We start from the raw sequence: 14,947 nt of genomic DNA on the forward strand, positions 1-14,947 counted from the left end.
TGTCAACTCTTTGCGACCCCATGGACTGACTGTACAGTCCATGGAATTCTGCAGCCCAGAATACTGGAGTGGGTAGTCTTTCCCTTCTCCAGGAGATCTTCCCAATCCAGGGATCAAACCCAAGTCTTCCACATTGAGGTCGGATTCTTTACCAACTGAGCTATCAGGGAAGCCCATCTATCAGTTAAGTGTTTGCAATAAAAGTTCTCAGATGTTTCTCATATCCATCTCCTACTTCCTAATCCTTTGTGCCCTGGTTTATTCTTTATCGTCTCTCACTTGAAACTAATACCACTATAGGTTCCTACCTGATAGTTTCTCTGGCTTTATTTTTGCTTTCCTGAAACAATCGTCAATGGTGTCATCAGAATGATCTTTCTAGAACTATTAGGTAGTGATTACCTAATAGTCTTCAGCAGTGCTTCACAATTGAGATAGCTGTTCCCACGATAATCTGTAGTGGTGTTCTGAGATAAATAAAGTCACCCAAAGAAAAAAGAGTGATTCCATTATCTTCATATTAAAACAAGTATGTGCTGTGGAATGGGCTACAAAATTTGCCCACATATTAAAGAAACATTACAGAAATCCCATGAAGGCTGCGGGCATTTCAAGTTATATCTCCACCTGTGTCCCTTTTCTTCAAATTCATTGCCATTAGAGGTGTTTTATTTATTTTTTAAAATATATATATATATATATATATTTGGTTGGAGAAGGAAACGGTAACCCACTCCAGTATTCTTGCCTGGAGAATCCCATGGACAGAGAAGCTTGGTGGGCTCAGTCCATGGGGTCGCAAAGAGTCGGACACGACTGAGCGACGGAACGGAACGGAACGGATATATTTGGTTATGTTGCATGGCATGTGGGATCTTAGTTCTCTGACTGGGGATCAAACCCATGTCCCTTATATTAGAAGCTTGGAGTCTTAACCACTGGACCACCAGGGAAGTCCTCTAGAGGTTTTATAGAAGAAAGGTTTGAGAAACACTGGTTCATATGAAAAAGTTCAGGCTCCTTATCATAGCTTATCAAAAGACCAGTATAATGAGATCCTTTTTTACCTTCACTATAAATTTTCCCTGTGTTGTCCTGAAATAATGAACAGCTTCTGGGTTTGTAGAGACTGTATTTTTGAATGCCTCGTTGCCTTTTCACACTGCTTTCCAACAGAGTACCTTTCCCTGTTTCCCCTTCAAGAGTCCGTGAGCGATCTCATCCTTCAGAACCCTTCCCCAGCCTGCTCTCCCCTCCCACCCCCAACCCTCTCACCGCTGCCCTCTGTGCGTACTGCTGTCATTGCATGCCAGGGGGTGGAACTCGTTCTCTGCCCATATTTCCTTAAGGGGCTATCTTTCATTTCACCCTCCTCGAGAGGGCGTTTGAAAGGGAACCCTTGGAACTTCGCCCAGCAGCTCATTACATTTCTCAGAAGACTGAGGGTTCTTCTGAAAGGTGAGATTGTTCAGACCTAGCGTCAGTGGGCCAGATTAACAAGGTGGCAGAATTGCTTCCTTAAAAAGTCAACTTGGGCCTTCTCTGGCTTGTCCTCTTATAATAACTGTCTGAAGAAAGGAATAGGCTTCCTCTTTACTCTTTCCTCGTAAGTAGTAAGCACACGCGGCAAGTCATCCCCTTTGTGGATGTGGCCTCACTGCTGTCCAGCTCCTCTCAGTAATGAGGTGAGAGTAGGGGTAACTTGGGTAGGGAAACAGGACATCCCAGTACATTGTGCAGTATCCCATTGTCAGAGCTGCAAATAAAGCTCATCATCCCTGTTTGGAATTGATGTCATCAATGTGTGTGCTTAATTAGTTAAAACCTAAGGAGAAGAGAATCTATAATATCAGAAGTAGCAGCAGTAGTGATTGATTTCAGTCACTAATTTAGTTCTACCAATCAGCCTGGCGTGCTGTGATTCATGGGGTCGCAAAGAGTCGGTCACGACTGAGCAACTGAACTGAACTGAATCAGCCTATAAACTTCCTGAAAGCAGAAACTGACCATCTCTATTTTGTATTTCCGAGAACAAAGAGTACTTGACAAATAAAAGGTGTTTAATTTTTTATTTCTTAATTTTTTTCTGATTATAGACACAAAGAAAATGATTTTAGGAACAAAAGAATTTTGTGAAAATAGGGAATAAATTATTAAGTGATTCAACAAACCAAAGATTATATATTAAAATATAAACTTGTATACTTTTTTTACTATATTAATGTACTTTCTTTGCTAAATGGAAATTATAAGATTTTATTCTTAAAAAACAATTTTATAAAACTTTAATTATTCTTCTACAGGGTGATTTTCATTGCTATACAATATTTAATTGATAAATGAAGAAAGAGTAGTCAATTGATCAATAATATTTGTCAGACATTTGTCAAAGCATTTTGTGTGTGTGTGCTTTACCACATGGTTTACATGTATAATAGCATTGCAACTTCATAACAGCTCTGCAGCAAGAATGTTTATATATTCTTTTGCACCTGAAGGAACAAAGGCTAACAGAAATTAAGTAGCTTGCCCAGTGTCACACAGATATTCAGCCGAGAGCCACCAGAACTCTTAAAAAGTATTCTATAATTTATTTAGGATACTTCCATCCCTGAGCATTATGGTTGTTTTCAGTTTTCTTACAGTGATAAATAATGCTGCCTGTGTTAAACAGCCTTAGAGCCAAGTCTGTATACATATTTCTGGTCATTTTCTTCAGAAAAATTCCTACAAGTGAATTTTTTGCCTTCACTTGCTTTTCCCTCTAAGTTCAAATCTAGTACATGCATAAAATGGAAAATTTGGAAAATACAGAAAAGCACAAGATAATAAAGCAAAAACTATTGATAATCTCACCTTTAGATATTACCATTTTAAACACTTCATTCTTTTTTTATGTATACATGTACATATATATTATATATTGTAGCACTATATGGGCTTCCCTGGTTACTCAGCTGGTAAAGAATCCGCCTGCGTTGCAGGAGACCTGGGTTTGATCCCTGGGTTGGGAAGATCCCCTGGAGGAAGGCATGGCAACCCACTCCAGTATTCTTGCCTGGAAAATCCCATGGACAGAGGAGCCTGGCAGGTCACAAGAGTCAGACACGACTGAGCGACTAAGCACAGCACAGCACTATGCATGTCGTTCCTGTTCAGTTGTTAAGTCATGTTTGGCTCTTTTGTGATCCCATGAAGCCCACTGGGCTTCTCTGTCCATGAGTTCTCCAGACAAGAACACTGGGGTGGGCTGCCATTTCTTTCTCCATGCACTATACACACACACATACATATACATGTAGTGTTATATATAACTGTATTGAAGCATATACTTTACATTTTGTTATAGAAAATTGTATGATATTGCCTAGGATCGAAACTGCGTCTCTTATGTCTCCTGCGTTGGCAGGTGGGTTCTTTATCACTAACGCCTCCTAGGAAGCCCATATATTATAGAAAATTATGTGATATTGCTACATGTATAAATATCTACATTTTTTCTTTGTAGATAATCAATTAACTAATTGTAGAAACCATATTTTGGAGTTTAAGGAAAGTATACTACGCTTAAAAAACAAAACAGAAAGAAATCGCCAAGAGTTGCTCAGTGCCTTCAAGGAAATGAAGCTTGACTTTACAAAGAAAAAACGTGATGCACAAAACACAGGTTTGCATTGTTTTTGTTTTGTGTATGGTGGTTTGTTGTGTGTAATCTTTTGTGTTTGGAAATTTAGATTTTATGCTTTCTGATTTTAGAGCATTTCTTTCCAGTAGATATAACTAAATCAGTACTCATTCTTTTTCTATGAAACATGCAAAAGTACGGTAAGAGGCATCAGTGATAAATTTTGTCTCACCTGTACCTCGAAAACGGTCCTCTTCTATTTTCTGTCTCTGTGAACGACACCACCGTCCGTGATCCATCTGACGGAAGCAGCCAGAAACCTGCACATCTTCTCTGAATCCTTCCTTTTTCTCTAGCATACTTCTCCCATGACTGTCAGTAAGCAGTCCTGTTGATTCATAATCCTGTATATCTCACGAATCTATCCACATTTTTCTGTCACCGCCTCTACTGCCCTAATCAGGCTGCTTTCATGCTTCATCTGAACGACTGCTAACATACGTCTTTGCTTCCCCTTTCTCTCTCCAGTCCTGTCCACCCCTGTTTATGCTCACGTTAGCCGAAGTGAAGGCTACACTGTCCTGCACGTCAACTTACAGTGGTTCCCCATTTCTTCAGGATGAAAAGTTCTGCCTCCTGCTTCCCCTTCTATAATCCAGTACCTCCCCTGAACTCAGCCCCTGGCAGCCACTGATCAATTCTCCGTAGTTTTCCATTTTCCAGAGTGCCATACAAATGGAATCACACAGTGTATAACCTTTATGGATTCTTTCACTTAGCATAGATTCATCCAAGTTGTTATGCGACCAATTGTTTGTTGCCTTTTTGTTGCTTAATAGCATTCCACTGTATGGATGTGCAGTGGAGAGTTTGTTTCACCAGTTAAGACACATTTGGATTGTTTTTCAGGCTTCTTTGTTTGTTTTTTGGTGATTACAGCTACCTGTTGCCATAAGCATTCGTGTACAGATTTTTTTGTATGAAGAGAATTTTCCTTTCTTTAGGATAAATATCTAGGATTGATGGGCATATGATAGGTGGATGTTTAACATTATAAGAAACTGCCAAGATGTTTTTCAGAGTGGTTGTACCATTTTGGAGCAATGTATGAGAGTCACAGTCACTCCAGTTATTTACAGCCTTTCTGGTGTCATGGCCTCTCACAGTTTTAAGGTGTATTTCTCTGGTGACTAATGATGTTGAACTGTTTTTATGTGCTCCTTGGCCCTCCATATATCTTCCTTGATGAGATGCTTGTTCAGATAGTTTACACATTTCTTATTGAGTGTTTTTTTCTTGTTGTTGAGTTTAGAATCTTAAAAAGCATATTAAAAATCAGAGACATTACTTTGCCAATCAGTTCAGTGCCAATAAAGGTCCATATAGTCAAATCTGTGGTTTTTCCAGTAGTTATGTATGGATGTGAGAGTTGGACTATAAAGAAAGCATCAAGAAAGTTGATGCTTTTGAACTGTGTGGTGTTGGAGAAGACTCTTGAGAGTCCCTTGGACAGCAAAAAGATCAAAACAGTCAATCCTAGAGGAAATCAGGCCTGAATATTCATTGGAAGGACTGATGTTGAAGCTGAAGCTCCAAAACTTTGGCTACCTGATGCGAAGAACTGACTTGTTGGAAAAGCCCTGATGCTGGGAAAGATTGAAGTTGGGAGAAGAAGGGGTTGACAGAGGATGAGATAGTTGGATGGCATCACCCACTTGATGGACATGAGTTTGAGCAAGCTCCGGGAGTTGGTGATGGACAGGGAAGCTTGGCGTGCTGCAGTCCATGGGGTCACAAAGAATAGGACACAACTGAGCGACTGAACTAAACTGTTAAGTTTTGAGAGATGTACATATCCTGGATACATATCTCATGGATGTGTGACTTGGAAGTATTTTTTCTCAGGCTGTGATTTGTCTTATTTTCTTTGTGGTGTCCTTCGGAAAGCAAACATTTTAAATTTTGATGAAGTCGAGTTTTCCTTTGTATGTATTATGCCTTTGATGTTGTATCTAAGAACTATTTATCTAGCTCAGGGTCATAAAGATTTTCTTTTCTTTTTTTTTAATTTATAATTTTAGATGTTACATTTAGGTCTATAAACTTTTGAGTTTATTTCTATAAATGGCATGAAGTATGTTTATCAGTTTTTATGTGTGTGTGTATATATATATATATATATCAGTTTTTATTCAGTTCAGTTCATTTGCTCAGTTGTGTCCGACTCTTTGTGACTCCATGGACTGCAGCACGCCAGGCCTCCCTGTCCATCACCAACTCCTGGAGTTTATTCAAACTCACGTCCGTTGAGTCGGTGATACCATCCAACCATCTCATCCTCAGTTGTCCCCTTCTCCTCCTGCCTTCAATCTTTCCCAGCATCAGGGTCTTTTCAAATGAGTCAGCTCTTCGCATCAGGTGGCCAAAGTATTGGAGTTTCAGCTTCAGCATCAGTCCTTCCAATGAATATTCAGGACTGATCTCCTTTAGGATGGACTGGTTGGATCTCCTTGCAGTCCAAGGGACTCTCAAGAGTCTTCTCCAACACCACAGTTTTTATTATTTAAGTATAATTATTTTACAAAGTTGTGTTAGTTTCAGTTGTATAATGGAATGTATCAGCTATATGTATACATGTATCCCCTTCCCCTTGGACCTCTCTCCCTCCCCTCCTCCCACCCATTGAGGTCATCACAAAGCACTGAGCTGAGCTTCTGTGCTACACCACAGCTTCCCCCTAGGTATCTATTTTACACATGAGTGGAAGACCAAATAGACATCTCTCCAAAGGAGATGTACAGCTGTCCAAGAAGCACATGAAAAGATGCTCAACATCACTAATTATTAGAGAAATGCAAGGTTCAGTCTTTTTCATGTGAATGCCTAAGTGTTTTAGAACCATGTATCAAAAAGGTTTTTCTTTCTGCAATTACCTTTGCATCTTCTTCAAAAATCAGTTGTCCGTATTTGTGTGGATCTATGTTTGTATCTCTGTTGTTCCATAGGTCTGTGTATCTCTTTGTTCTGTAGTACTCCGCTGCTTTGATTACTGTATTATGTATTATGAATTAAATTGGGTAGTGTATGTCCTTCAACTTTGTTCTTCTTTTTCAGAATGATGGGGGCAAATTTGAATGAGTGGAGTCATTAAATGTAGAGAGGCTTGAAAATAAAGTTATAAAAATACAGGCTTTAATGATGTGATGTTAAAGTGTTAGAGCAGGCCAGTTAGAGCATGTTTCAGTTCTACTTCCTTCGTTTGGAACCGTCTGTTCTGTTAGCCTCTGGTTGTGTCACTCATAGTGTTAGATTTACATTAAACACCTTGAAAATAAATGGGCTTCCCTGGTGGCTCAGATGGTAAAGAATCAGCCTATAATGCAGGAGACCTGGGTTTGATCTCTGGGTTGGGAAGATCTCCTTGAGAAGGGGATGGCTACCCACTCCAGTATTCTTGCCTGGAGAATTCCATGGATAGAGGAGCCTGGCGGGCTAAAGCCCATGGGGTCACAAAGAGACAGACATGACTGAGTGACTAACACTTTCACTTTAAAATAAACATGAATCAATAATCTTTGAGCTATATTTTATAGCCTTACGATGTTGTTAATTCACGGTTAATAGTATGTATCCTATATATTGAATACTAAATTAATTGTGAATTAACTTATTAACTACTATGTTAAAAAATTGTACTGGAAAGAGAAGAATCCCTATAGTTGTGAACTCAGAAACCCTATCTTTTCTCTTTTTCAGTTGAGAAGAAAGTGAATGCCTCAGACACAAATGAAAGAGTATTTGATGCATTTGAAGTCTTAAAGTTCTTTTTCCCTCATCTAAGGAAAGTAGATCGAATTTATCCTGATGTAATCATGGGCAGAGGGAAAACAGGCGGTAAGAAAACTTAGCATTGGAAGATCAAATACAGACATTTTGATCATTGGAAACATCCTTTTAAATTTTAAAATGTAATCAACTCATATGATATTCAGACAGACCCCCAGCCTATCTGGCATTCATTTGTAGTACTGGAAATCAGTGTATTGTCTTGCAGAAAAAAATCGTTCAATAAATATTTGGAGACTTGAATTTAAATCCAAGTTTAATGAAGATGCTTTGGAAATAAGTCAGTATAAGCCAGACATCATTAAGCATCTGTTACACGCTGGGCGACTCTCTTCTCCTTTGGTTTTGATAAATCTGTTCCTTATCTGGTCGTCTTCCTATGTCCTCTTCTTTCTGGGGAGCGAAGTCAACAAAAGCCTCACAGAAGAGACAATGCTTGAGTTAAGCCTTGAAGAAAGAGTTCAATTTCACCAGGTATAGGAGAAGAGAAAAAGTATTTGCATTGGAAGCAGGGATATTAGGTTAAGTTTCAGAACACCTGCCATTCCCACCAACCTCATTCATTCCAATGAGTGAGTCATTCCAGGTCAGAGGTCAGCAAACCAGAGCCTGCAGGCCAGATTTGCCTTTAAGAAGCTTTACTGGGCCATAGTCATGCTTGTTGTTTACTTGTTGTGTGTGGCCGCTTTTGTGCTGCAGCAGCAGAGATAAGGAGCTTCAGCAGAGATGATATGGCCCAAGAGCTGAAAATTGTACTGTCTGGCCCTTCAACAGAAAAAGTGAGCTGAGCTCTGCTCTTGGCAGTTCCTTGGGAATAAACAGTGTTGGTCTATGTCACATGACTCTAAGAAACCTATTGTGTTGGGATGGAGAAGCCAGGTGACATTGTTTTCCATCTACTGAATTCTGTGTCCCATATACCAAGTTAGATGTTTTCTTTCATTATCTCATTTCATTCTCACAATCCAATGCAGTAGGGCCTGTGATTATCTTTATTTCTTACCTGAGGCCTAGAGAGATGATGGAACTCTCTGAGATCACACTTGTAAAGGTCTTTACTTGCATCATATTCCTTCCTAGAAGTATGTTAATTGTGGCCTATAAATATGTACATACACACGCGTGAATGTATGGGAGAGTGCACACCAGACAAAACTGCATCATACAGAAAGAGGAGGAGTTGAAAGACACAGAAAAGATAAAGTCAGTACCCAGTAACTCTAAGATACTGGATACCAAGGGGAAGCCCAGCCTTGGATAAGCATCAGGAAAGATAAACCAAAGCCCACAATATAGAGTGAAAGGAAGGAGAGAGAGAGGTTGGTAACTGGGAAGAGCAATGGAATTCCTTGTGTGGGAGCTCGGGATGTTGAAATAAACCAGTAATCAGTGCTGTATTAAATCCTGAGTAATTGCCTAATCCCCCAACTATTTCCTTCTTTCCAACCATTGCTGAATATACTGATCCTTATTTTGAGACTCCTTTCATGGATTCCCTAGGTTCTTGGAAGGAGAGACTTGCACATGAACCTTCATCCCCAGAAGTAATTTAAAGGGAGATTTTAGTTACCTTAAAGATGACATAAAACATTTGCAAGAGTACTGAAGTCTGTAGCATGGCCTCCTGGGGAACCTGTCACCAGGCTTGTATCTTCTCTATTCTGATATATCTCAGATAATTTCTACTCTCTATAACCCCTCTGTAACTGTTTTTCATTCAACCTTCTTTTCTTGCCTTGTCTGTTGAAATAGACTTGTCATTTTTCTCTTGGCTTTAGTATTGTCAAAGTCAGTTCACTCCTAATACTTTCCTCAGAGGTACATACTTAAGTGCATAACTCATCATGCACAACTCTTCCTTAAAATCCTTCAGTAGATGCTCAGTGCATATAGAGTGACATTAACTCCTTGATATGGTATATGCACAGTAGTCCATATCTTTCAAACTCTTTTAAAGTCTGTATCTTTCAAATCTCATTTTCTGCCACTTCCTTTTTTTTTTTTCAGAAACCCCAGACATTCCCTACAAGTGATCAGTTGATAATTGCCTATAAGGAACATATCACCTCCTGTCAACCCACAACTAACTTGTCATATCTCTTATCCAATGTGACTTTTCAGCTTAACTGACAACTTCTTTGTGAAGTCTTCCACGTTTCCTCCTTTAACAAGCTTCTGCCCCGCACCTAACACTTACTAGGCTCTAGTGAGATAGTGATAGTGGTGAACAGACGTGGAACTTATCCTCTTAGAGACAAATGAGGAAACAATTACAGTAGAAATTAATCAGTGCTCTGACAAGGATATACAAGGGTAGAGCCAGATCTACTTGGGGAATTAGGGAAGATTGGAGGGACTGATGCTAAAGCTGAAACTCCAATACTTTGGCCACCTCATGAGACGAGTTGACTCACTGGAAAAGACTCTGATGCTGGGAAAGGTTGGGGGCGGGAGGAGAAGGGGACGACGGAGAATGAGATGGCTGGATGGCATCACCGACTCTGTGGACATGAGTTTGAGTGTACTCCGGGAGTTGGTGATGGACAGGGAGGCCTGGCGTGCTGTGATTCATGGGGTCGCGGAGAGTCGGACACGACTGAGCGACTGAACTGAACTGAACTGAATCTGTACTTCCCTGGTGGCTCAGAGGTTAACGCGTCTGCCTCCAATGCGGGAGACCCGGGTTCGATCCCTGGGTCGGGAAGGTCCCTTGGAGAAGGAAATGGTAACCCACTCCAGTATTCCTACCTGGAGAATCCCATGGATGGAGAAGCCTGGTAGGCTACAGTCCATGGGGTCGCAAAGAGTCGGACACGACTGAGCGACTGAACAGAACAGAACAGAGTCTGTACTTTGGAGAAGACAATGGCAAGCCACTCCAGTACTCTTGCCTGGAAAATCCCATGGGCGGAGGAGCCTGGTGGGCTGCAGTCCATGGGGTTGCTAAGAGTCGGACACAACTGAGCGACTTCACTTTCACTTTTCATTTTCACACATTGGAGAAGGAAATGGCAACCCACTCCAGTGTTCTTGCCTGGAGAATCCCAGGGACGGGGGAGCCTGGTGGGCTTCTGTCTATGGGGTCACACAAAGTCGGACATGACTGAAGTGACTTAGCAGCAGCAGCAATCTGTACTTGGGGAATTAGGGAAGGCTTTCTGGAGGAGGTGACGTCTAAAGTGAGACATGAAGGGTAAAAAGAATTGCAATGGGATGAGTAAGGAAAAGGGCTTCCCAGGCGGTGCTAGTCATAAAGAACCTGCCTGCCGATGCAGGAGGTGCAGGTTCTCCTGCATGGTTCAATCCATGGGGTGGGAAGAATCCCTGGAGGAGGGCATGGCAACCCACGCTAATATTCTTGCCTGGAGAATCCCATGGACAGAGGAGCCTGGTGGGCTACAGTCCACAGGGTCACAAAGGGTTGGACATGACTGAAGCAATTTAGCACACATGCATGCATGCAAGTAGAGAAAAGGCAGATGGTGGATAGCAGAAAAGGAGAAGAAAGAATGTAAAAAGTCTAACAGCAAGAGGACTTGGAAAAAGATGTGATTTGTGTGCGCAGTTGGGGCTGGTGACTTTCGGCAGTAAACCGTGAGGCGGAGCCAAACAGTAGAGGAGTTTGGTCATGTGTTTATCCACCCCAGATTTTTGGACATTATTATGTGGCAGTCATTATGTTAGTGCTGGATTCATCATAACGGTGAACAAGAGATGCAGAGTCTACCCTCACTCAGCTTGCAGTCTAGGTAGGAAGACAAATGAGTAGCAACAAAAAAGACAAGTTGTGTGAGAGATGAGGTCGGAATCCATTTAGAAAGAGTGAGTAGAACAACACAGGTGCCTGAAAAAGAGTGGCACCAGGGAATGCCTGTGCAGATGCCTGGAGAGGAAAGAGGACTGAATGATCAGTCCGGGAAGCCGAGAGACACCAAGGGAGACTGGTTTTGAGAGATGGTAGTTGAAACAGAAGAGGTAGGTTAGGACTGGATCACTAAGGGTCTTGCAGACTTTTGTAAATGTATCCCTTATCCTAAGACACAGGAAGCCATTCAAGAAATTGCTTTCGAGAGTAGATCCCAAAATTTGAAACTTGACTCCTGCTTCATACCATTCATAAAAAGAAATCAATTCCAGGTGAACTGTAGATCTAAATATAACAGGCAGATAATAAATCAGCTAGAAGATGATCTGGAAAACATGTTTATAGACTTGAAGAGAAGCAAACGTTTCTCAGCAGGAATCAAAAAGCACTGGCCATAAAGGAAATGATTGATAAATTGCACAGTGCTAAAGTTAAGAGCGTCTTTTCTTCATTTTAAGAGGTAAAACATTGAAAAGGAAACCCGTGATGGAAGATGGTATTTATAATACACATAACTGACAAAGGGTTCATATTCAGAATCTATAAAGAGCATCAGTCAATCAGTAAGGAAAATACAGACAATGTAATGGAGAAATGGACAAATCTTGAACAGGGATTTCACAAAAGAATATCCAAAGGTCAATAAACATATGAAAATATGTTCAAACACAATAGTAATCAGGGAAATACTGATTCTTACTGCTGTCACTGAAGTTCAATAACTTTTCTTAAGTAAACACCTCTCAGTGTTTTGTATACCAGGGGTCTGATGGTTTTGACAACTTTGTTTTACAGTTTGATTATTGCTTTATAGGGAGAGGATTTTTCTGAGTTCCTCACTGAGCCATTCTTGAAGTACTTATCTCCATTATAAAGGTGTGGAAATTAAGGCAGAACAAGACAGAAAAACATCTACTTTGGCTTTATTGACTATGCCAAAGCCTTTGACTGTGTCGATCGCAATAAACTGTGGAAAATTCTTCAAGAGATGGGAATACCAAACCACCTTACCTGCCTCCTGAGAAATCTGTATGCAGGTCAAGAAGCAACAGTTAGAAGTGGACATGGAACAACAGACTGGTTCCAAATTGGGAAAGGAGTATATCAAGGCTGTATATTGTCACCCTGCTTATTTAACTTATATTCAGAGTACATCATGTGAAATCCCAGGCTGGATGAACCACAAGCTGGAATCAAGATCACTGGGAGAAATATGAATAACCTCAGATATGCAGATGACACCATCCTTATGGCAGAAAGTGAAGATGAACTAAAGAGCCTCTTGATGAAAGTGAAAGAGGAAAGTGAAAAAGTTGGCTTAAAACTCAGCATTCAGAAAACTAAGATCATGGGATCCGGTCCTATCACTTCATGGCAAATAGATGGGGAAACAGTGGCTGACTTTATTTTTTTGGACTCCAAAATCACTACAGGTGATCACCACAGCCATGAAATTAGAAGACACTTTCTCCTTGGAAGAAAAGCTATGACCAACCTAGACAGTATATTAAAAATCAGAGACATTACTTTGCCAACAAAGGTTCATCTAGTCAAAGTTATGGTTTGTCCAGTAGTCATGTATAGATGTGAGAGTTGGACTATAAAGAAAGCTGATCACCAAAGAATTGATGCTTTTGAACTGTGGTATTGGAGAAGACTCTTGAGAGTTCCTTGGACTGCAAGGAAATTCAACCAGTCCATCCTAAAGGAAGTCAGTCCTGAATATTCATTGGAAGGACTGATGCTAAAGCTGAAACTCCAATACTTTGGTCACCTAATGCAAAGAACTGACTCATTGGAAAAGACCCTGATGCTGGGAAAGATTGAAGGTGGGAGGAGAGGGGGACAACAGAGGATGAGATGATTGGATGGCATCACCAACGCGATGGACATGAGTTTGGATAGGCTCCGGGAATTGGTGATGGACAGGGAAGCCTGGCGTGCTGCAGTCCATCGGATCACAGAGAGTCAGACACGACTGAGCGACTGAACTGACTGACTGTATATCTTGACCCAACTCAAATAGCTGAGCACTGGTATAGCTAAGATTGAGTTTGGGTAGACTTTGCTGATACAATCTTAACATCTATTGGAATGACATGCAGTCTGTTCTCCTAGTGCTGCAGTCATTAATATGCAATAAAAGTCACTTAGAGGCGTGGATCCATGCCTGATAGATTCCATCAGTCATTTAGAAATTACTTCATACAGTTTTTTCACAGGTGAAAATATTTCAAAGTCTTTTTCCTATTTTAGGTTCCAGCATATCCTTAGGAAGAAGAATAGAAAATCAGCCAGTGTATGATGTTTTGTACCCAGTTAGATGAAAGCTGTAATAAATGGAGAATGGCTAGTTTTATTTTTCAGTACATCGAAACTCTTCACATGAGAGCATCATAGAGTCTATTTAACGCGTTTGCTAACAATCCCCTGCAAATTGGAATTTCCTCAGAAAGAAAATATATGACTTTTTCTGCTCTGATTGCTGTGGCCAAAACTTCCAAAACTATGTGAATAGTAGTGGTGAGAGTGGGCACCCTTGTCTTGTTCCTGACTTTAGGGGAAACGCTTTCAATTTTTCACCACTGAGGATAATGTTTGCTGTGGGTTTGTCATATATAGCTTTTATTATGTTAAGGAGTGTTCCTTCTATTCCCGCCTTCTGGAGGGTTTTGATCATAAATGGATGTTGAATTTTGTCAAAGGCTTTCTCTGCATCTATTGAGATAATCATATGGTCTTTATTTTTCAATTTATTAATGTGGTGTATTACATTGATTGATTTGCGGATATTGAAAAATCCTTGCATCCCTGGGATAAAGCCCACTTGGTCATGATGTATGATCTTTTTAATGTGTTGTTAGAGGTCTGATTGCTAGAATTTTGTTAAGGATTTTTGCATCTTTGTTCATCAGTGATATTGGCCTGAAGTTCTCTGTTTTTGTGGCATCTTTGTCAGGTTTTGGTATTAGGGTGATGGTGGCCTCATAGAATGAGTTAGGAAGTTTACCTTCCTCTGCAATTTTCTGGAAGAGTTTGAGTAGGATAGGTGTTAGCTCTTCTCTAAATTTTTGGTAGAATTCAGCTGTGAAGCCATCTGGACCTGGGCTTTTGTTTGTTGGAAGATTTCTGATTACAGTTTCAATTTCCATGCTTGTGATGGGTCTGTTCAGATTTTCTATTTCTTCCTGGTTCAGTTTTGGAAAGTTGTACTTTTCTAAGAATTTGTCCATTTCTTCTAAGTTGTCCATTTTATTGCCATATAATTGCTGATAGTAGTCTCTTATGATCCTTTGTATTTCTATGTTGTCTGTTGTGATCTCTCCCTTTTCATTTCTAATTTTATTGATTTGGTTCTTCTCCCTTTGTTTCTTGATGAGTCTGACTAGTGGTTTGTCAATTTTATTTACCCTCTCAAAGAACCAGCTTTTGGCTTTGTTGATTTTTGCTACGGTCTCTTTTGTTTCTTTTGCATTTATTTCTGCCCTAATTTTTAAGATTTCTTTCCTTCTACTAACCCTAGGATTCTTCGTTTCTTCCTTTTCTAGTTGCTTTAGGTGTAGAGTTAGGTTATTTAGTTGGCTTTTTTCTTGTTTCTTGAGGTATGCCTG

General features: G+C 40.3%; 1 protein-coding gene across 1 annotated transcript in view; it reads left to right on the forward strand.

Annotated features, from left to right (window-relative positions):
* Window positions 1-14,947, forward strand: part of MGAT4D (MGAT4 family member D) — a 53,192-nt gene that overhangs the window by 15,238 nt on the left and 23,007 nt on the right. Inside the window, exons 2-3 of the mRNA XM_088828011.1 lie at window positions 3,509-3,667; window positions 7,382-7,519. Of these exons, the coding sequence (XP_088684137.1) occupies window positions 3,509-3,667; window positions 7,382-7,519 (297 nt within the window). The remainder of the gene's footprint in view (window positions 1-3,508; window positions 3,668-7,381; window positions 7,520-14,947) is intronic.

This window comes from Moschus berezovskii, chromosome 19 (assembly GCF_049115385.1).
Source record: "Moschus berezovskii isolate FMDL1 chromosome 19, NW_MosBer_1.0, whole genome shotgun sequence".
NCBI lineage: Eukaryota > Metazoa > Chordata > Mammalia > Artiodactyla > Moschidae > Moschus > Moschus berezovskii.